Source organism: Ambystoma mexicanum, chromosome 10, assembly GCF_040938575.1.
Source record: "Ambystoma mexicanum isolate Mex_15411 chromosome 10, UKY_AmexF1_1, whole genome shotgun sequence".
In the NCBI taxonomy this organism is placed as follows: domain Eukaryota; kingdom Metazoa; phylum Chordata; class Amphibia; order Caudata; family Ambystomatidae; genus Ambystoma; species Ambystoma mexicanum.
Genome location: NC_090932.1, coordinates 255823798 through 255846463, shown reverse-complemented (window position 1 = coordinate 255846463; position 22666 = coordinate 255823798). Strand labels below are relative to the sequence as shown.

At 44.1% G+C, this 22666-nt stretch overlaps 1 protein-coding gene across 17 annotated transcripts in view; it reads right to left on the bottom strand.

Moving 5' to 3' along the window:
* The window catches only part of LOC138491330 (E3 ubiquitin-protein ligase TRIM15-like), a 362853-nt gene that overhangs the window by 55094 nt on the left and 285093 nt on the right, over window positions 1-22666 (bottom strand). For all 17 annotated transcript variants that reach the window (XM_069617789.1, XM_069617794.1, XM_069617791.1 and 14 more), the window contains 2 exons: window positions 16811-16831; window positions 15457-15477 (listed from right to left, as the gene is read on the bottom strand). In XM_069617789.1, coding sequence (XP_069473890.1) covers window positions 15457-15477; window positions 16811-16831 — 42 coding nt within the window. The remainder of the gene's footprint in view (window positions 1-15456; window positions 15478-16810; window positions 16832-22666) is intronic.

Here is a 22666-nt window from a genome sequence, read left to right as displayed (position 1 = left end):
TAAGCGCGGTTTCTGGCTGTCAAGGTGGATTTTCCTCACATCTGAGGTCCCGCACCCGACTGAGGGGGGGGTCAGGATTGGTCAGTCCTGTTTTGTGGGAGTGCGGATGATCTTCGAATAGCTTTAGGCCAGCTTACAAGCAACACACACAATCTGGTGTCCCTCTCCCTGGCTCTACGGTTTCCTGCAGCACTCTGAGGAAATGCAACCAGCTCTGAGATGGGTGTACATGTGGCTTACTTGGGAGTTGATTGGTCCCACCAACTCAAAGGGAGAAGTCAAACTTGCAGGGGCTTCTCTGTAGATGCAAACTTGGCGATTCAGACATGCAGCAGGGCTTCACCGGGCAAACCAACGGTCCAGGAGTTGCAGCAGTAGTCCTCTTCAAGCTCTTCTTCGGTTCCTTCGTCCAGTGGTCGACTCTGCCTTCCAAGTCAAAAGACTTGCCTTTTATTTAGTTTTTTCTCATTCATTCCAGCCTAGCTGTCACTCACCCAGCAGTGTGGCTGTCCTTGCTGGACAGTAATTACATTCCCTCATTCAACACTGATCTTATCATTTTGTATGATACTATACAACCCTCTTTGTACCAATGATCTTAAAAAAATAGACCTAGTACCTAGTTATTTTTTTGCAATATCAAAAATAGTTTATTTTAATAGATTAAATCACAACCCAATATTTTCTTTTATAAAACTAATCTAAAAAACAGAATTTACAGTAAAATAGACCCTACAACACAAAGTGGATACATATACAATACAAATTACTAGTTTCGCACACATACATTCCTATAACATGACAATACAATACAACAGCATATAAAATTTATATAATGATTTAAACATTTCCAATCCCTGAGTATTATTAGCTCAGATTAAACAGTCCCGACATGTTTCAGTTCCTCATGGCGCTTGGTGCATGAACCTTCTTCAGGGGAAGAACGCTTTTATTATTATTCTCCACCATGTAATCCAGGGCCACAACAATCCTCTTCAAACCGTACTCCTATAATTTATTGAATACACAAAACAAGAATGGGGTATCACTACAGATCTACATCATCACAAATACATAAGTCAGCTCTATAATACTAAATATACTACAGTACCATTGAAATATATACCAATGTACTGATCAAATTCAATACAACCAGAAAAAACCACTACATACCTCACATGTAGGATTACTGCAGTGTAGGTGTGCCGCAATGCACCAGAATAACCACAGACCTCTTAGATAAGTCTGGTACTATTTTCTTAATGGTTCTTAAATAACCAGGAGCCAGATTTCTGCTGAAAAGGAACATCAAACTAAACAAACAGTGGTGTGAACAACAACAACCACTGCTTCCTCACTTTTTCAACACCGTCACGTGACCACACAAACTAAAGTGAGTATAGAAAACCAAGCCGCTCCAGGTGGAACCCCATCGTGAACCACTATCATTCAATGTGGGAATGCCATCCTTGAATTTACCTGTGGTGCTGCTAAGACTACATCCTTCACCGTGGCAATATCACCAATTCAAAACAATAAATCAATATATACCTATTATATCACACCACCACTCCTGCGTCAAATGCTGAGATTGTTTACGTATTCTTCATCGCTGGTTGGTGATCCAGGAAAATATCCTACAACGGAAGAAACTGGATAAATGCTCAAGCCTCACACTATCGTGTATATTTCTAAAACCACTACATTATGATTAGCAACAAAAATTCAGATTATGCTCGCGTATGACGATGACCCGTCATTTCATACCCTGTAGTGGCGTCTACAATACAATATACTCAATGTCACTCGTAGTTACCTTAAATAAGGACAGAAGCTACACCCAATGTGACTCCGGGAACCCCGCAGTCGATTCCGATTAGTGCGACAGTTCGGCTGTTAACCACCTACTCTCGCGATGAGCAACAGTTAAAGTACTCTATAGCTCAAACATAAACGAAGGACTAACCTTCTTTGTTTCGTGATGCGTCAAGCCTACTATTGTGGGAAACATAAACAACGGACTAACCTTCTTTGTTTAATAAACATAGACAGCATGTCCCACTCAACCCTGGTTCGAGGGCCGACAAGTGAACACCGATTCCAGGTTACAAAAAATGTAGCCCAACCATTATGGTAGTCATTATCAGCACAAACGGCCATCTTCCGCGTCTGCCAATACGGACAAGGATTCTAATAGTTTTTGTATATGTTCTTCACTGTATGCAAGACACTTGTCTGAGGCGGTCGCCATACTGGTCACTAATTAGTACACCCACAAGGAGACAAACAATTACAATTCTACGACATTCAAGACAAGACTATTCCTTTAACAGACTGAACCTGGAATTCCTATATTCAAAAAAATACCTTCGAGACCACAAGGAGCCTCCTAGAAACCTGTTTCAACAAAGGTTTTGCCGTTCCCCTTGTTTTAACATTCCCTCTCTCTCACGGTTAGGGGATAACCAACATTTTCATCATATAAAGGAGACAGTAATTACATTCCCTCATTCAACACTGATCTTATCATTTTGTATGATACTATACAACCCTCTTTGTACCAATGATCTTAACAAAATAGACCTAGTACCTAGTTATTTTTTTGCAATATCAAAAATAGTTTATTTTAATAGATTAAATCACAACCCAATATTTTCTTTTATAAAACTAATCTAAAAAACAGAATTTACAGTAAAATAGACCCTACAACACAAAGTGGATACATATACAATACAAATTACTAGTTTCGCACACATACATTCCTATAACATGACAATACAATACAACAGCATATAAAATTTATATAATGATTTAAACATTTCCAATCCCTGAGTATTATTAGCTCAGATTAAACAGTCCCGACATGTTTCAGTTCCTCATGGTACATGTTGAGACTTCGAAAATATAACGTGAAGAGTCAATTATGTTTTAGTAGAGTAATGTACTTGTGCAATGGGCTGTATGCATCACTATATGATTGGTGATAAATTTCGATTGCCGATAATCATTTTTATTCAGATCCGAGTTGGGCTATAATCCCTAGGTTTTCGAAATTGTCTAGTGGATTTTAAGTTCTCCATCATGTAATCCTGTGCTAATTGCAATTGTGATCACTAATGTGCCCACCGCTATAGATGGATGCTATTTGATTCACATTTTTGATTTGAAGATGAGATTTGTGCCGGCGTGCAGCCGCCGTTTGTGCTGATAATGACTACCATAATGGTTGGGCTACATTTTTTGTAACCTGGAATCGGTGTTCACTTGTCGGCCCTCGAACCAGGGTTGAGTGGGACATGCTGTCTATGTTTATTAAACAAAGAAGGTTAGTCCGTTGTTTGTTTCCCACAATAGTAGGCTTGACGCATCACGAAACAAAGAAGGTTAGTCCTTCGTTTATGTTTGAGCTATAGAGTACTTTAACTGTTGCTCATCGCGAGAGTAGGTGGTTAACAGCCGAACTGTCGCACTAATCGGAATCGACTGCGGGGTTCCCGGAGTCACATTGGGTGTAGCTTCTGTCCTTATTTAAGGTAACTACGAGTGACATTGAGTATATTGTATTGTAGACGCCACTACAGGGTATGAAATGACGGGTCATCGTCATACGCGAGCATAATCTGAATTTTTGTTGCTAATCATAATGTAGTGGTTTTAGAAATATACACGATAGTGTGAGGCTTGAGCATTTATCCAGTTTCTTCCGTTGTAGGATATTTTCCTGGATCACCAACCAGCGATGAAGAATACGTAAACAATCTCAGCATTTGACGCAGGAGTGGTGGTGTGATATAATAGGTATATATTGATTTATTGTTTTGAATTGGTGATATTGCCACGGTGAAGGATGTAGTCTTAGCAGCACCACAGGTAAATTCAAGGATGGCATTCCCACATTGAATGATAGTGGTTCACGATGGGGTTCCACCTGGAGCGGCTTGGTTTTCTATACTCACTTTAGTTTGTGTGGTCACGTGACGGTGTTGAAAAAGTGAGGAAGCAGTGGTTGTTGTTGTTCACACCACTGTTTGTTTTGTTTGATGTTCCTTTTCAGCAGAAATCTGGCTCCTGGTTATTTAAGAACCATTAAGAAAATAGTACCAGACTTATCTAAGAGGTCTGTGGTTATTCTGGTGCATTGCGGCACACCTACACTGCAGTAATCCTACATGTGAGGTATGTAGTGGTTTTTTCTGGTTGTATTGAATTTGATCAGTACATTGGTATATATTTCAATGGTACTGTAGTATATTTAGTATTATAGAGCTGACTTATGTATTTGTGATGATGTAGATCTGTAGTGATACCCCATTCTTGTTTTGTGTATTCAATAAATTATAGGAGTACGGTTTGAAGAGGATTGTTGTGGCCCTGGATTACATGGTGGAGAATAATAATAAAAGCGTTCTTCCCCTGAAGAAGGTTCATGCACCAAGCGCCATGAGGAACTGAAACATGTCGGGACTGTTTAATCTGAGCTAATAATACTCAGGGATTGGAAATGTTTAAATCATTATATAAATTTTATATGCTGTTGTATTGTATTGTCATGTTATAGGAATGTATGTGTGCGAAACTAGTAATTTGTATTGTATATGTATCCACTTTGTGTTGTAGGGTCTATTTTACTGTAAATTCTGTTTTTTAGATTAGTTTTATAAAAGAAAATATTGGGTTGTGATTTAATCTATTAAAATAAACTATTTTTGATATTGCAAAAAAATAACTAGGTACTAGGTCTATTTTTTTAAGATCATTGGTACAAAGAGGGTTGTATAGTATCATACAAAATGATAAGATCAGTGTTGAATGAGGGAATGTAATTACTGTCTCCTTTATATGATGAAAATGTTGGTTATCCCCTAACCGTGAGAGAGAGGGAATGTTAAAACAAGGGGAACGGCAAAACCTTTGTTGAAACAGGTGTCCTTGCTGGACAGTCAGCCAGCCAATCACCAAAGAGTACATTCGGGTCTCCTAGGAGACTAAGCACAGGGAGTTTCGGGAACCTCCCTCACTTCCTGCCTACCCCAGACACTCTGGAGCCAGAGGCGGGTTTCACTCCTGAAGCCGGCCAAAGGCGAATGAACAAAAAGTCCAAACCTGGTTTGGCACGCAGAGAAACTCACTAGAAGGAGCTTCCAACAAAGACCTGGTGAAAAAGTAGAACGGCACTATTTTAGCAAAGATGGCTGGATGCCATTTTGAAAAAGATGGCTTCCGCCATTACTATACCGGAGCCGTAGACGGTCGGGGTAAATGCAAACCTAGGTAGTTCAAAACAAAACCACTGCCACCAGCCAGTCAATTGAGGAAAGGGTAACATAAAAAATGTGTGATGAGCCTTTAGACACAGGGGATACTTAGGAACCCCTCCAGGACTCAATTGTAAGAGAGGGTATGCTGGGTCTAGCAAGTACAATGCTAAGTAAAGTTAATGTCACTTTACTGCTCCGGGAAACAGTAGTTGATCTCAGAGAAGCTATTTAAACCTTTGGAAATCTAAAAGACTTCCCTGTGCCACTGCACTGAAGGTGCTGTGTGACACAATGTAAAAGATGATGCCTTTGGAGTTTGTCAGACTCCATTACCAATAGAAACGCAGAGGTAAAATTTTAACAAAATACATGAGAGAGTGGGAAAAAAGGGTCTCACTCTCGCCAGGTAAAATAATCAAGTCCTCAAAATACAGCAAATTTGTTGGGGGTTTCTAAGATGGAGGGAATAAGCACCTTTTTAAGAATTCTGCCTAATATCTCAGATTTTAGCCGGACCTCCTTAAGTTCTGGAAACCCACTGCTGCTGTGACCGGTGGACTGATCCTCATGGACCTCACAGGAGCTCAGTCCCTTCTGCCCAGCCTCTTCTAGCACCGCTCGCCCCACTGCCCTGCACCGTGGGCCCCTGCCTGGCGGCTCCATACGCCGCTCTTGAGAGTTGCCTGTACTAGCATTTAGCCTGATGCTTTCCTCCTGGCTCCGCTTAGCATTTCCCTCATGTGCCCTCTTCCAGCATTTGTCCATTCCTCTGCTTCCTCTTCCATCCCCCTCCCCTAAACTTCTCTTCAATGTACTTGCATGGCTGAATGCCACAAGGCCTAGTTGGACCACAACTGTATTTATATTACTGTTTTGCCATTGTTATTATTTCCCCTGTTCCCTTCCCATTTAGCCTTTTTTCACTTGAAACACAATCCTGTGGTATAAAGCTCCTCACAAATGCACAATAAAATAAATGATGTGAGAAATGGACATTGGGTAGATTTTTTTATCTCATGCATCTGCAATAGATCTGTGTGGAATTGTATTCACGCTTGAAAGGGCTCTGCTTGTGCCCTCATTCTTTCGTGGTTTCTTTATGTGATAAACTCCCTATGTTTGTAATTTGGTCAGTGGTGGGTCAAATAATAAATTGCCAAAGGCCACTTCCCCCACTCCCTGTTATTTGTATGTGAAAGGAAATAGTTTTCCAACAGCCCCAAGCGAAGATAATATGGAAATAAGGTACAAAGTATTGCACCTTTCAAATAATTTTTCTAAGATTCACTGCAACATACTTTCTTTCAGACAAAATCACAAAGACAATTCCATGTAGCTGTAATATGTTGTAGAAGTGTATACAGGGCAAGTGCTATAATTGGGCAATGCTAGACTGCTGTGTAATAGCCATGTTATTTTGGGAACCAGCTCAGTGAGCTGCTGACTGGGTGACAGAGGATTAACTTTACCTGACATGGGAAAATGGGGGCATGACATCACGACCCTGTTCACTTTAAAGCCTTCCTGGATGTGGTGGGCAGTCTAATGGTGCAGAGACTTTGCAGTTGAGTATCAGCGCAGGTTCATGTTTCTACGAGGTAGAGGAGTGGCTGACTGTCAGTTTTGACGGTTTAGAATTGACAGTTGGTTCGGGAGGAGGTCACTGGTCATTTAGGACTTGTTTTATATATGTCCTAAGACTAGGTGTTCTCCTGTGAGGGAGAACCTGTGGCTCTGTCCACAGGTTCAGACATGGCTTGCAACTTACAATGACAGACTAACCGATTAATGAGACTATCAACCCGCTGAAGTAAGCCACCAAAGGAGACTAACTGTGGGTTAACCAAGTTAGAGCATCTAGTGGCATTTTGGTACCAGGAAGCTGTAGTGTTGGACCAGAGAGACTGAATGGTGGAATGAAGTTGCATAACATATACAATGAATAAAGTGGAAGAGTGTCCATTAGACAGCCTAGAACCTTTTATGTTATGTAAAGCATGTATGCTTAATACATTGTATCTGCCACCAGAGATGATGAGTAGCTAACCACCCCAGTAAAGGGGTCACTGGAAAGGAAGTGAGACGTGAAAATAAATCACATTATTTGGAAGAGTAACCCCTCTGTCACATCCTTTTACTTGGCTTAGCAGTACTGTTGCACAACCGATCACCACCTTACAGGGAAACCTATTGGGAGGTGCGGTAAAGGGTCAGGTGATCCTCCAATTAGTAAAGGTGCCCCATGAATGCTCAAGAAATGGGTGTCCTTCAGCTAGTATTGGCACCGCATATAGCATAAACAATAAGTAGGTCTTGAGACGTAGATGTCCCTCTATCGTCCCCCTTGGGCACTCACCTTGCACCTAGAAGTAGCATTGTTGAGTGTTGCTTCGCATTTGTAGTAAATACATTGAAGTTATGCTACTAATGTCACATGCATGCAAACCAGTTGGAAGGTCTGTTGGCTTTGCCTCACAAAGCATTGGAATTAATTTACAATTTCACATTTATTCACAGTGATAGAATCATTTGGGTCTGATGTACCGTGCTTCCAATGGACCTGCTAAACGTTTTTTAACCACAGACATGCATCATATGGGCATGTTGTGTTTTTTGTTGATTAACATTTCTGATGTCTGTAAAATAACTTGTGAGTAGAGGAATTGACTCTTTGGAGTCAATGTTGCCAGATCGTCTTTCCTGGTCCCCTGTTGTGGCACAAATGTTTATTTCTGTCAAGCAGGGCTGGACTGGGATAGAGTGGAGATACATCAACACACCTCAGGTGGCGTAAGCCGTGCCCTTCTCCTCTTAGTAGATAGCACCAAGCACCCTAGCCTGTGAGAGTTTAGACGAGGTTTCAGCAGTATAGGGCTACATCAGCAAAGGACATGAGGGCACACAATTCTGCCATAAAACATCTAATCTTACCTGACTGATTTGAAGGGGGCACCAAAATGCCACTTCTCTTGGGGTGGCATAAATATGTGCACCAGTCTTAACTGTGTAATCAACATCAATGAAGGTCATGATTTCTAAATCATTGCTATAAACCTTTAGAAGAGCATTGGAAGTTGGCATGGAGACCATGCCCTTATTGGTTGTCATTGATCAGTTATTGCTGCCACACATAATAAAGAGTTAAACCTGATAAAGTGTTCACAACTTTGGAGGATAAAGGAAACAAGGTTCAGTGAGATATTGTAATTCGTTTGGGATACCAACATTCATTCCACTAAGGAGTGAATTCAAATGTTTAATATCTTCGCTCTATACTCAAAACTTTTGCTAAAAGGCAACATCTAATCTCAGGTTTGATTTGCCTAAACAGGGAAGTGTAAAGAACCAGGAATGAGACATGGAAAAAGAGAACCTATGGTTTTTGGTCATAAACCTTTATTAAAACAAAAAGGGGGTTGAAAATCCCTCACTGTCCCGAATCTAGGTGTTTCTTCCCTACTTCAACCCAAAACTAACCCGGGTCTATCCTTTGTCAAGATGTCCCAACAAAAAAATGTCCTGTGTCCGAAATCCTACTCTGGCCATCACACTCTAAAACTAACTCTAAGGTGCAAAGTGTATTGTCTCTGATTCTCAAAAAGTGGCCAAAAGTTCAAATCCAACAAAAATATATTAATCCAACCCAAAGGTTCCAAACGGACATTTCCAGGGAAAGGCTCCCTTCCCCAGATTCCTTTAAACTAATATGAAAAGTTTAAAAAAAGAATAGTCAAATTTCCTAGAACCCAAGAGGATCACTCCCTCCTCTTGCTGTGTTCAGAATTCTCATGGAAATAGCTCCCTTCTGCCAGGTTTCTCTCCACCTTCAAGATGATTCAAAATCCTAAGGGCATATATCTTCCAAGGGATTCTCTTGTCACTGTATTACAACCTGGATGCCGGTCCAAGACTCGCAGGTCACCTGTCATATTCCCCTGCCAGGCTCTTCTTGCCTATTTACAATAGTTCACAATTTCAAAGGCATGGCTCTTCCTTCAGATTCCTCTCCTATTATAACTTCAAATCTTTCAAACACTTCTCTTTGCCTGCTGTATTCTCTTGCCAGGACTTTACTTTACAAACAGTCAGCTTCACCTGCTATACTCTCATGCCAGGACTTTAATTTACAGAATTCAGCTTCACCTGGTATACGCTCTTGCCAGGAATTTATTTTACAAACATTCAGCTTCACCTGGTATACTCTCTTGACATGACCTTTCCTTTTATCCATGAAATTTAAGTAACCCATTGCTGGCTTTTCAACCCTTTTTTCATAGAGTTCATTTCAATATTCTCTTTCACTTTCAGCAAAGTTATTTGTGTCTCTTTCCCAAGAGCATCCATCTTTACTTTGCTTTCTCTCTTGAAATATGGGTTCTACAACCTGTTTGTGGTATGCTCCACAAAAACATTAATGTATTAATTGGCTTCTCTTTGGGTCTCACGGTTAATTCTTATGGAGCGGTACACACTTTCAGGCAACCCGGTTACCTATTTGTCTTCCCTGGGTTTACTGGTTGCTCCTCGCGTTGCTTCGCATCGCTTCCCTTCACTTTGCATCTCTCATTTTATTCTTATGCAGTGGCACATGCTTTCAGGCAACCCGATAGCTCATCTGTTTCCCATTAACATTGCTTTTAGTAAGTTCTTTAGTGTCTCCATCATCCAGCTCCTGTTTGTTTTGCTCATTAAATTTTCAGACATCTTTAGTTCCGAATTGCAGCCATAGATAAAGCCACCATGCAATGCTAAATTCTACATGCAATCCCAAGATGTTGTTGGAGTGCTTTAAAGCTAAGGACACTGATAAAAAGCATGCAGTCAGAGTAGTCGCCGTAGAGCCGTCTCCTGCCGAGGTTCTGAGTACTGTTCAGAAGACTGCATTCCAGCTGCACTTTTCTCTGTGAAGGCTTTTTCAGCATAAGAAGGTGTCTCACACAAAGTTGTCCTCCAAGGTTGAAACATGTTTGGGGATGCTTGTGGTCTTCTGCAGAAGGGATGTGACTTAGCAGTTTGGGCTGGACTGCCCATTTTGGGGTGGGACAAAGCCTGATTTGCATATGGTCTTTCCCCTTCTGTAATGGCTTGGCAGGCGAAGGGCGATGGTCTGGGGGTTGCCCAGAGCAATGCCAGAGCTTGAGATTCTTTCTAAACCTTCCAGCCATCACCTCTTTGTTTTCGCTTTGTCACCCCGAGTGGGACGGGTATGCCCAAATGTTGGTGACATGCCTGCTGGGCCTAGAGACCAAAGCTACTCCTCACTGATGAGGTCCAACAAGGCTGAAACATGTTTGGGGATGCTTGTGGGCATGTGCAGAAGGGATGTGACCTAACAGTTCGGGCTGGACTGCCCCTTTTGGGGTGGGACCAAACCTGATTTGTGTATGGTCTTTCCCCTTCTGTAATGGCTTGGCAGGTGAAGAACGATGGTCTGGAGGGTTGCCCAGTGCAATGCCAGAAGTTAAGATTCATTCTTTCTAAACCTTCCAGCAATCACCTCTTTATTTTTGCTTTGTCACCCCGAGTGGGACGCTTATGCCCAGATGTGGGTCCCCTGTCTGCTGGGTCTAGAGACCCAAGCTACTCCTCGCTGATGAGGCCCAACAAGACTGAAACATGTTTGGGGATGTTTGTGGTTTCGTGCAGAAGGGTTGTGACCTAGCAGTTCGGGCTGGACTGCCCCTTTCGGGTGTGACCAAGCCTGATTTGCATATGGTCTTTCCCGTTCTGTAATGGCTTGGTAGGCGAAGAACGATGGTGTGGAGGGTTGCCCAGAGCAATGCCAGAGGTTAAGATTCATTTGAAACCATCCAGCCATCACCTCTTTGTTTTTGCTTTGTCACCCCGAGTGGGACGTGTATGCCCAGACGTGGGTCCTGTGCCTGCTGGGCCTAGAGACCAAAGCTACTCCTCACTGATAAGGCCCAACAAGACTGAAACATTTTTGGGGATGCTTGTGGTCTCGTGCAGAAGGGATGTAACCTAGCAGTTCGGGCTGGACTTCCCCTTTTGGGGTTGGACCAAGCCTGATTTGCATATGGTCTTTCCCCTTCTGTAATGGCTTGGCTGGTGAGGAACGATGGCCTGGAGGGTTGCCCAGAGCAATGCCAGAGGTTAAGATTTATTCTAAACCTGCAAGCCATCACCTCTTTGTTTTTGCTTTGTCACGCCGAGTGGGACGGGTATGCCCAGATGTGGGTCCCGTGCCTGCTGGGCCTAGAGACCCAAGCTACTCCTCACTGATGAGGCCCAACAAGGCTGAAACATGTTTGCGGATGCTTGTGCTCTCGTGCAGAAGGGATGTGACCTAGCAATTTGGGCTGGGCGGCCCTTTTTGAGGTGGGACCAAGCCTGATTTCCATATTGTCTTTCCCCTTCTGTAATGGCTTGGCAGGCAAAGAACCATGGTCTGGAGGGTTGCCCAGAGCAATGCCAGAGGTTAAGATTCATTCTAAACCTTCCAGCCATCACCTCTTTGTTTTTGCTTTGTCACCCTGAGTGAGACGGGTATGCCCAGACATGGGTCCCATGCCTGCTGGGCCTAGAGACCCAAGCTACTTCTCACTGATGCGGCCCAACAAGACGGAAACATGTTTGGGGATGCTTGTGGTGTCGAGCAGAAGGGATGTGACCTAGCAGTTTGGGCTGGACTGCCCCTTTTGGGGTGGGACCAAGCCTTATCTGCATATCGTCTCTCCCCTTCTGTAATGGCTTGGCAGGCGGCGAAGAACAATGGTCTGGAGGGTTGTCCAGCCTCATGTTTTACTTGCATCTTTACTATAACGCAATGCACTACACCTTTTAACTGTGCCACCTTTGCATAATGCCTGCAACCTACATGGGTACGCCTTCCCCGCCTCGTTTGGCATCTGCATCTTGTTTCACTTATCAGCCCTGCATGGCATTGTATTGCAACCTACCTGTCTATGCCTATGAAGTGATGCCTTTTCAGACAGCACACTTACACCATATATGTCTCTTTTGCTTGTTCATACTGAGAATTAGCTCCCACAAACGAGGAGGAGAGACTTTGCCAGACTGTGTGCACCCACCGATTTTACCTTTTTGCTTGTTTGCACATCTGATGTAGTCCCATGTACCATGAGGCGAGACTTTGCCCGACTGTGTAGAACTACCTATTTTGCCCTTTTGCTTAGATGCACATATGATATAGCCCCCCCGGACCATGAGGTGAGATTTTACCTAGACTGTAGACACCTAATTTGACTGTCCTTTTGCTTGTTTGCGTGTCTAATGGAGCCCCATGTCACGCAGTTAGGCCTTACTAGACTGTGCACATACACTGTAACTTCTTAATATCACACTCAAACTGCTCAATGCAATTTCTGTTACTAGCACCTAGATGCCTCTGGTTTTTGTGCACTGTAAATACATGAAAAAATAAATAAACAAATACAAATAAATCCATATATAAAAGTCACTTTTTTTGTTTGTGGCAGGATTTGTAGTGAAGGTCTTGTGCAGTCTGCACCAAACTGTGCATAGTTACCTGTTAGGACCCCCCGGACATTACTGGCTACATGACATTTGGACACCTCACCCCTTTCCCTGGATTTCAGCAAAGGTCAAAATGTGTTTTTGGCGAATTGTTGTTCCTTATACAATTCCACAATGTTTCACAAATCTGCACCACATTTTGGAAAGTTAACCATTATGAACCTCCGGACATTACTTGTTATGTGACATTTGGACACCCAGCTCCTTTCCCGCGATCACAACAATATTCAACATTTGTGGGTTTGTGGGTTCTTGGCTTGGTAGAGTGTTGTTCTGTATACAATTCCAGACCGTTTCACCAATCTGCACTGAATTTTGCATAGTTGCCTGTTACGGCTCTCTGAGCATTACTGGCTACATGGCATTTGGACACCTCACCCCGTTCCCTGAATTTCAACAAAAGTCAACATTTGTTTGTGGGTTTGTGGCTTGGCAAAGTGTTGTTCCTTTTACAATTCCACACTGTTTCACCAATCTGCACCAAATTGGGCATATGAACATGTTAGGCCCCTCTGGACTTTACTGGCTGCATAACATTTGGACACCCCACCCCTTTCACCAGAATTCAGAACCTTCGTATATGAGACGGTTGCTTGAATTTGGCGAAACATCAATGTGGTTGTAGAAGGACCGATCCCGACTCGTGGAAACAAAACTTGAGGTCCAGGCCCTAGGATGCACAGTTTCTAAGATATTTGCACCACAACGAACTGCACCATGCCAGGGTGAGGCGACAGGTGGAGAGAGGACAAAGAAGGTCCCAGTATGCAGCAGCACACCAACTCTCGCCTCCCCCCAACGTCTGCTCCAAGGTCTGTCAGCCAGTGCCCCTTCTCAGTGCAAGTTACTTCAGGGTGCAAAGCTCATCAAGTGATAAGCGAATCGGAATAGCAACCTACAGGATCATTGATTTTCAACAATTGATGAGAGTGTTATCATGTCTGTCTACAGTACCCGTTCGGAGAATGGGTACTTTTGTTAGTGTCTATATAAGAATATATTAACCTACAAGCTAAATAGGCAGGAGAACACTTGTATTTGTTCCTTTTTGTAGGAGGCACTACATTTCAATTATACATGCCTGGTGTTTTAATGGGTTAACTGTGTAGGGGCATTTACACACTTTAAATGAAGTGGATTTTCAGGAGTTCTGAACGCAGGCTCCTGACAATATTTCTGAACAACAGTAAGCCTATCAGGTGCTCTAGAGGAGAGGTCCACCTGCCATAACGTGCAGAGACCGTCTGTCTGAAGCCCTGCAGCAGGAATACAACTATTCTCTGATGCAAAACCTGTGACAGGGAGGTATTCTAGCTGCCTCCGGGAAGGAGGTTTGGCTCTGGAAAGTAGGGTATGATGAAAATAATGTCAGGATCTTGGGGAGATTGTGAAGGCCTTCAATATAGTATAACGATAGTGAAGGACATCCACTGGTTGGAGTTTTTCATTGAGAGGGCACGTTCACCCCTATTAGCTGTGCAGAAGTGAGGAACTAACAGAAGAGAGGAATAGGAACAGAAGAGAGGACACAGCTTCGCAGTCAAAGCAGCACAGCTGTGGAACTCATTACCACATGACATAAGAGAACCCCATCCCTTTGTGAAATTCAGGCAGAATTTGACCAAGTGGCTGAGAGCCAATGACATCTAATTTCTCTGACCTGCTTGACCTGACTGTCCCCACTGGCGATCCACCTGCATGCCCCCAGCACCGATACTTCGGTCTGTATTTACACCAATGTATATTACTGTATTTATTCCACTGTATATTACCTCTACATTTTTAAGTATACCCACACCTATATCACCTGTTTTCTGGACCTAATTTCAGCCCTGTACATATTTTGCCTATTGTATACTGTATTATGACCATGCACATGTACCTGTACATATTTTGTCTATTGTATACTGTACTATGACCATGTAGATGTACCTGCAACGAAGTTGAGCATATTCTTGTCTTGTGCGCCCTGATGCTCCAGGGCATGGCGCGCCTTACAAATAATAAACTAAACTAAACTCAACTAAACTAGATGAAGTGCACGCAATACCAGTGCATGCTTCCCTAACACATAACAGAAGGACAAACCGAACTGCTGGTGCAGTTTATGCATATACAGTTGAGGAGGTTGACCCCTGCTCTAGTATAACAAGTACTCAGAAATCTGAAGACAAGTGTGGAGGCCTAGCAACAGGTCCCCTTCTCACAATTCCAAAAGCATTAGACCCCTACTGCAGGTCACTGCCAGAGATCCTGACAAAACCTGCCATGCCACAAACCCCTAACCCACCGTCATTTCTCATACATGTGTCTAAGGCTATATCCCCTTTGAACCCACCCTAAACCTGTAACATGCAAGCTGCACTGAACATGTTGAATACTGATCAGGGACGATTTTACAAGCTTATGACACTTTGGGAGTCGGTGGCAACCATTTCTTTTTAGGTGTGGTGCTTTGAACAACCCAGTTTCAGGAGTTAAGAACACCAAAATTCTGATGCATTTGCTAATGTATTTTGCGGGTCCAATCCTTTTGCACAGACAGTCATGGTGCTACTCTCCAAGAGGTTGAAGGTGACATAACGAAGGGCAAGAGCTACGTTGTTCTGCGTGAGGTACACACAGAAAGCATTTCATATGAAAGAGACATAACATATTTGTTTCAGAAACACTGTCTTACCATCAGATGTATTGAAAAATCCTATAAAGAAAAAGGAAGGATAGTGTTAGGGGCTATTATATTGCGCAATTTGGAAAACAAAACCAGCCTTCACCAACCAAGACCATATTAAGAGCCCTGATGGTTTCGGCTTGCTCTCGTGCACTATATGGGTATTAAATAGAAAAAGAAATGGAACACAGTTATCATTGCCACAGTCTAAGGAGGAATGAGTGGCAGGGCAATGCCCAGACCAAAGGCTGGAGCCCCCATATCCAAACCTGTTTGTTTCATCTCCCAGATGCATCCCTTTGGTCAAACTACACAATCCCTAATGACCTTGCATAAGTGAGGATGCAGTAGAGAAGATGAAGGGGTCCAGTGCAGGCAGAAGCAGTGCATGCTTCCCTCACACACAGAGCAAGTGCTAAGGGAAATGTGCAGTGCCTGTCTCCATCAAACAGTGCAGGCGTGTTATGCTGCTAAACAGGTGCAGGGTCTCTGTGCACACCAGATTAGGCAGCGTTCTGCAACCTGTGGCTCTCCCATGAGCCCTCATCATTGACTATGTCGGCTAGAACCGGAGCCAGTCCAAAACATCTACTCAGCCAAAGGCTCCAGACCCCTAAGTAAGAAAATGGAATTGATCTCTGATGCTTTATCATCAGTCCACAGACATCTCAAGAAAAAGAAAGGGTTGGGGGGCCAGCTCTATGTTGTTTCATCATGGTCATTTTTACGACTGCCTTTGTTACGAGTGCACAATTATGAAAAAAAGGTAATCGGGTTCCCCCACCAATATCCCCCTTCCCCACCTATTTTTAACTATTCCTGCCCCCCCCCAAACCCTTATCTGCCCTTTCTCAACCCCTCCAAAATTTTGATGCCCTTTTTCGTAATTCTTTACTCGTAAAAAAGGCAGTCGTAAAAATGACTGTCGATGAAACTACAGTATACCGGGGCGGGGGGTGGGGGGGCTATGTGCATAGTCGCCCCTCACAAAACTGAGCAGAAGATGCCACGGACGAGGCCATCAAGAGAGCCATTGATAAAAAGGTAGGTGGCCCCAGAGCATTCTGTGACCCCACCCACAATCATGTCTAAATAACTGTTTGAAGCCTATTTCCCCCTCTGCTACCAGCCCTACATTTGTCAGTTTCAGAACTTAAGAACTATACAATTGTGATATATTGGCATATATGTTTTTAATCCTCTGATAACGAACCAGTATTGTGGTCATGATTGTATGTCCCTGCTCTCCACAATGCTAATACAGAGCAAGAGCTTCTCCTGGCGAGGTGGACACAGCATGCATTCTAATCAAGTATTGTATAGCAAAGGGAAACAAAATTGTGCTTCCTAGTGACATTCTTACCTGGTGTTTCATTGCCATGCCCTGCAAAAAAGAAGAACGATGTCAGGGTCTATGACATTATGGCTTTTGCAAAATAAAGTGAATAATACACTGATGAACACTGATGTGAACCTCTGGCAAGCCCTTCCACAGCCAAGACCATATGAACACAGCTATCATTAAAAATGGAGTGGCAGAGTGGTGTACATATCTCAAGGCTGCAGATCCAAAATCCAGACATGTTAGTACATGTATTCCCATCTTTCTAAATTCCATTTCATTTGAGCAGTGTTGATGCAGCAACAATTTGTCAGTGGACTACACACATTTCCCAACTTTACCTAAAATGATTGCCACAAGCCCCCGTTGCCAAGCAACAAGACCCAAACGTTCTCTTGCTATGGTAGCTTAATTTCCTTATCTGAAAATATGCTTGGATGCCAACCTACTCTTATTCCATTCACATTAGTATTACGTTGTCAGCCGGCTTAAAGAAATGGGCTGCCTTCCATTTCATCTCCATCTCCAGATGACCTTCACCCTAATGCACATGACCACACTTTCTATACACCGGTATCACACAGCTAATGCTGCAAAGCAGCAGCTCCATGTGGCCACACAGCAGAGCTGTTGTGACGCCATTCCGTTACCAGTGGCTTGTTTACCATATAACTTCTGGTCTGTAGCAAAACCTTGACCGCACACTGGCACTACCAAACTCATGGCATGGCAGGACCACATCTCTCTGCTGAGTGAGTCTGCAATGCCTGCCAGGTGAAAGGGGACGAGGAACATGTCCCGAAAAATGGCCAAGTGCCACATGGCTTGGGCATCCTAGGAAAGCACGGGAGACTGCATCCCTCCTTGCTTCCAGATGTAGAACATGGTGGTGGTTTTGTCTGTAGTGTGCAACACCTTCCCCTTCAACTGAGGTAAGAACATCTTGAGAGCTCAGAAGATTGCCCAGAGTGCCAAGATGTTGAGCTGGATGTCCTTCTCTTTCAGGAGTCAGAGTCCCCTGGTATGGGACTGTCTGGTGTGGGCCCCCCAACCTTCCAGGGAAGCGTCCGAGGTGACTGTGGCCTTAAATGGAGGTATCTGGAAAGGAGCCCATTTCGTGAGATTTGGTCATACTCCCCAACATCGTAGAGCTTGTCAGAACTCCTGGTTGAGAACAACCTTGTTCATCCAAGAGCTCGTGATCTGCAGCCACTGTAGATCCAAGAACTCTTCAAGATGCCTCATCAGGAGCCTGCAGAATGGGACAAGGTGCATGTAGGAGGACATCATGCCGAACAGCGACTTGATGGCTTGCATCATTGCATTCTGCGCCAACGAGAGGCACTGCACTTGAGGTAGTTGATGGAGAATCCAAGATCTGTCAGAAAGCAAATGGTCTCCGTGGTTTGCCAGCATGTGAGACAGGGAGTGGATCAGACAGTCATCCAGATAAGGGAGACATTTATCCTCTTGAGTCGTAAATATGCTGCCACCGGAGCCAAACACTTCATGAACACTCTTGGCACTGACTTCAGGCCATAGGGCAGGGCCTTGAACTGATAGTGTCACCCCTGGACCACAAACGTTAGGATCTTCCAATGTTTGTGCTGATGGGGGCATGAAAGCAGGCACTCCAAGCCCAACGTTTTCCAGGAAATCCCCTTCCTCCAGCTGGTTGAGCATGTGCTGTAACGTTACCATTGTAAACTTCTGGGACTTCAAATACTTGTTGAGGCAGCTTAAATCTAGGATTGGCCACCACCCTCCTGACTTCTTCCATACCAGAAAGTATTTGGAGTACCATCGTGATCCCCAGAGGTGCTGGGAGATGGGCTCTTTTGCCCATTTTTTTTAACATGGCCTGAACCTCCTGCAAAAGCTGGGCCATGTTTAGTTCCTGCCGCACCATAGGAGGAATGTGAGGATACCTGTGTTGGAATTCCAAGGTGTGCCACTGATGTAGAACATCCAGCACCCGTTTGTCCGTGGTGATGGTCTTCCAATTGTTGACGAAGTTCGCTAGGCGGCCGCCCTCTCTGATGCAAAAATGGTCACCTGGATCCACAGCCGGTCCAGGCCTGTTTGGGCATCTGCGTCCTAGCCTATAGTTGACGATGATGCTGACCTATGCTGCCGAAGGCTTGAAAGCACCCTCGATAGGTCTCCTGGGTGATATAGCAGGAGGGTTGGTGATAGGGTGAAGAGTAGCCCTTTGAGGATCTGCCTAATTTCCCTCTTGAGGAATGAAAATATGATGATCTTTCCCTCAGCGTCCCCAGGGACCGTGCAGTTTCTCTATCAGTCTTAATCGATTGGAGCCTCTCGTCTACTACCTTTTTGAACAAATCTTTCCCATCGAAAGCCATAGCCCACAAACTTGAACTGTACGTCCAACCTGAAGTCGTAGCCTTCAGCCAACCATGGGGCCGAAGGGCCCCACCATCGCCCATCTGGCAGAAACCAGAGCCTGCAGTATGCATTGCCACTGTGATAACATGGTCCGAGGCCTCCTCGCCCTCTCAGAACAGAGCCAGGGCATCAGCCTTCATGTCCTCTGGCAGGAAATCTAGGATTGGCCTGAGCTTGTACCAGAGTTCCCAATCATACAGGATGGCCAGAGCATTTGCAGCTTTGATGGTGGAAGTCGTGGTGTAAATAATGCGCTCCCCACTGCATCAATAGCTCCACTTCTTCTTCCCAAACATCATCCAGTAATGGAATTGAAATGACTGTCTTCCGAGAAGACTCCCGGGGCTGAAAAAGAAACCCTTCCTTCTTCTTTTTTTTGTGGGACCAAATTGAAGAGGGGGAGACCAGTGAAAGCATGCTATGGAAGTATCCCACCTAATCTGGGGGCAAAGCCCTGGTGGGCTCATCCATCCCCAGATGTTAACCATCCATGGTACATAATCATCATACTCATTTGTATGAGTTGATGCCTTGTCCGTGCCTGTGTCAGTATGCGTGGGCACCTCCCTCACCATGGTCAACGGTCTCCGGGGTGGTGCTGGTGGTGCCTTCGCATGATGGCATCTTGGCTTGGAGGGGCCAGGTTGCCGCCTCGGCTTGTCAGGCTTGATGAACACATTGATCATGATGGGCTCACCCTAGGAGTACTCGTCACTTAACATCTGGGGGAGCTACTGACGGGCCGAAGGAATGGGGCAGCTGGCAGCCTCTGCTGTACCCCTGCACCAAGGTGTGGAGGGTCATCAAGATGTCCAAAGACATGTCCCTTGGAGCTGGCTGAGGCATGACTGGGATTGCAGCGTATCCGGTCATATTTTCGAATACATATTTTCGAAACACCATTATGTCGAAAACATTTTGCCGAATTTTTTTTTCTCAAATATATCTTTTTTTATTTTATATGGTTTTTTTTTGGTAAGTAAAAAAAAGTGTTAAAAAAACAGGGTATTGGGAGGAGAACCCCCCCATTTTAAACATAATTATTTTTTTTTAATTCCCCAAAAATGTTTTCGGCAAAATTGCGTCAACATTATGGCATTCGAAAATATGCCATTCGAAAATATCACTATAAACCGGATTGCAGGTATCGGCCATGGGCTAAAACGTGGCCCAAAAGGTAGATGTGGCTCCGTCCTCAGTGATCCCTCTTGAGATAAGGGAACGAGGACTCCCTCATGATCTCAATATTTACCTTCAGGCAGATATTCATCATCGGAGCTGGTGTATTTTCATGGGGATCTTCTCAGAGGCCCATGCAGCCTTGCCCGGGCCACCTTCCCCACTCTGGGGAGAAAATCCTTGGGGGGCAGCAGCTCCCTCAATCTCCCCGAATCCTTATGGAAGGAGGCAAGGATGGGAGTCTGTTCATGCACAGACTCATACTCAGAGTCGTGGCCACGCCGTCTGTGGGTGTGGGGTAAAGACACTTGTGGAGTAGCCCTTGCCTTAACCGTGTAAGCCACAGATGTAATGGCACCTCCCATTGCCAAAGTAACAATGACCATTAATGACGTCATCAATGGGCCTGCAGACAGGGCCATAGACGGGATGGAAGCTACCCTGGTCGTCAATGGAGTGGTCGTCGACTGGGCCGCAGTGGAGCAAACAGATATCTTGGATGGCAAAGTGGTTGTTGACAAAGCCGAGGCCTTGGCAGTTGGAGCCATTGTCAACTGGGTCTTGGGTCTCTCCTTCACACCCTTGTTCTTAAAAGATGGACAGTGTTTCAAAGGAGTCAGGGACTTCCTCGTGGACGATACCCCACATCGGCAGGCACACCATGGATGGAGATGGAGACAGGGAAATGTGCCCTTTGCGAACTGGGTTCTGCGGCTGCAGTAAACCCAGTGGGATCCGTAGCGTCTTGCTTGGTATTTTTTTGGAGCCTCCGGCCAGAGACATCCTCAAAGGATCTCAACCTCTTTGCAGAGGGAGTACACTTGTGGGACTGGCTGGTCCTAGATGAGGCATGCCTGTGCCTACAGGCCAAGTCAGGGGCTTTCCACAACTTGAGACACACTTCTAACCTGCGGTAATGGTCCTTCCTGGACTTTTGATGGAAAACCATGGCTAATCGCAAATCTCTCCTTATGGTCCGGATGCAGTCAACATAGGCACTTGAGCTGCCGATCCTCAATGTAGATGTTGCATAGTCCACAATTGGCGCAGAGTTTGAAGAGACTCCTCTTCTCCTCTGACATCGTTGAGGTGCAAACTTGGCCCAAACCTGGGCCTTTGAAAAACTTTGAAGAGAAGGATTGCAAAAGAAGGTGATCTTGGCCGTCAACGGGTCTGTGCTGCCGGTAGTCGGGTAACAGTTGCAGACGGAATGTCGGTCAAAAAAGACACATTTTATCAAAAAAACTCAAAATATCCAAAAAAGCTTGTAGGCCGATATGAGAGGACTCCGAACATTGAAGCGTGCCATAACAATCTGAAGATGGCCACCAGGGGGGAGCTTAGGGAGACGACTGTCATTGGATGGGGTCTGTATGACCCAAAGCACTTTAGATTAAAATGCAGTTTTCAGGTTAAAGCAAAGATGCTGTTTTCTTTCACCGATGATTCCCAGCCTGAGACGGGTAATATTTATGAACATGTGAATCCATGCCAAACCCCATGCTGGAGAAGGCGTAGACCATCCCAAATTTCGAAAACATTGATATACACCCTCTTGCAGCATTAGTGATCAGATACAACATTGGAGACATTTAATTGTAATAAAGAGTAGTGCTCTTCCAGGCTGCTACTCCTGAGTTGTATAATCCTATACCAAGGATAGTTGTTGTGTTAACTGAAATGGCCATGCTTGTCACTGTTTCCTGTCTCTGACTAGGAACAGTGCACTTCTCATAGATGTATCAGTGTATTGTGTTGCATTATTTTTTTAAATATCAAGAATCATGAGATTTATGAGTTCGTATTTACAAGTCTACTTATTTGAGAAGCTCAATCCTTGACAAATGGTAATCAGGAGATTGGTCTGACCATTGATAATTTTGTTTAAATGTACTATTGACAAAAGACTGATGAGGTCACCGACTATCAACCTTGACAGTTTACATCTATGGAAGTTTCTTGACCTAGAGGTTTTCACCTCAGAACTAGTACTTACATTTGGAATAAAAAAAATAAAAAACCCAGGTTAATAAAGCTACATTTCTCTTTAAAATGTTTTAAACGTTAAATTAAAATCCTTAGTCCTTCTGCTGCATGGGGCTTCAATCAAAAACATTTTTTAAACCAATTTATAGTCCAGATAGCACAAATTAAACTGCAGAATTACAAATCTATCTATATTTATAAAAGTCACATTCTTTTTTGCTTGTGGCAGGATTTGCGGCAAAGCTTTGTTCCTTGTTCAATTCCACACGGTTTCACCAATCTGCATCAGATTTTGCATATTTG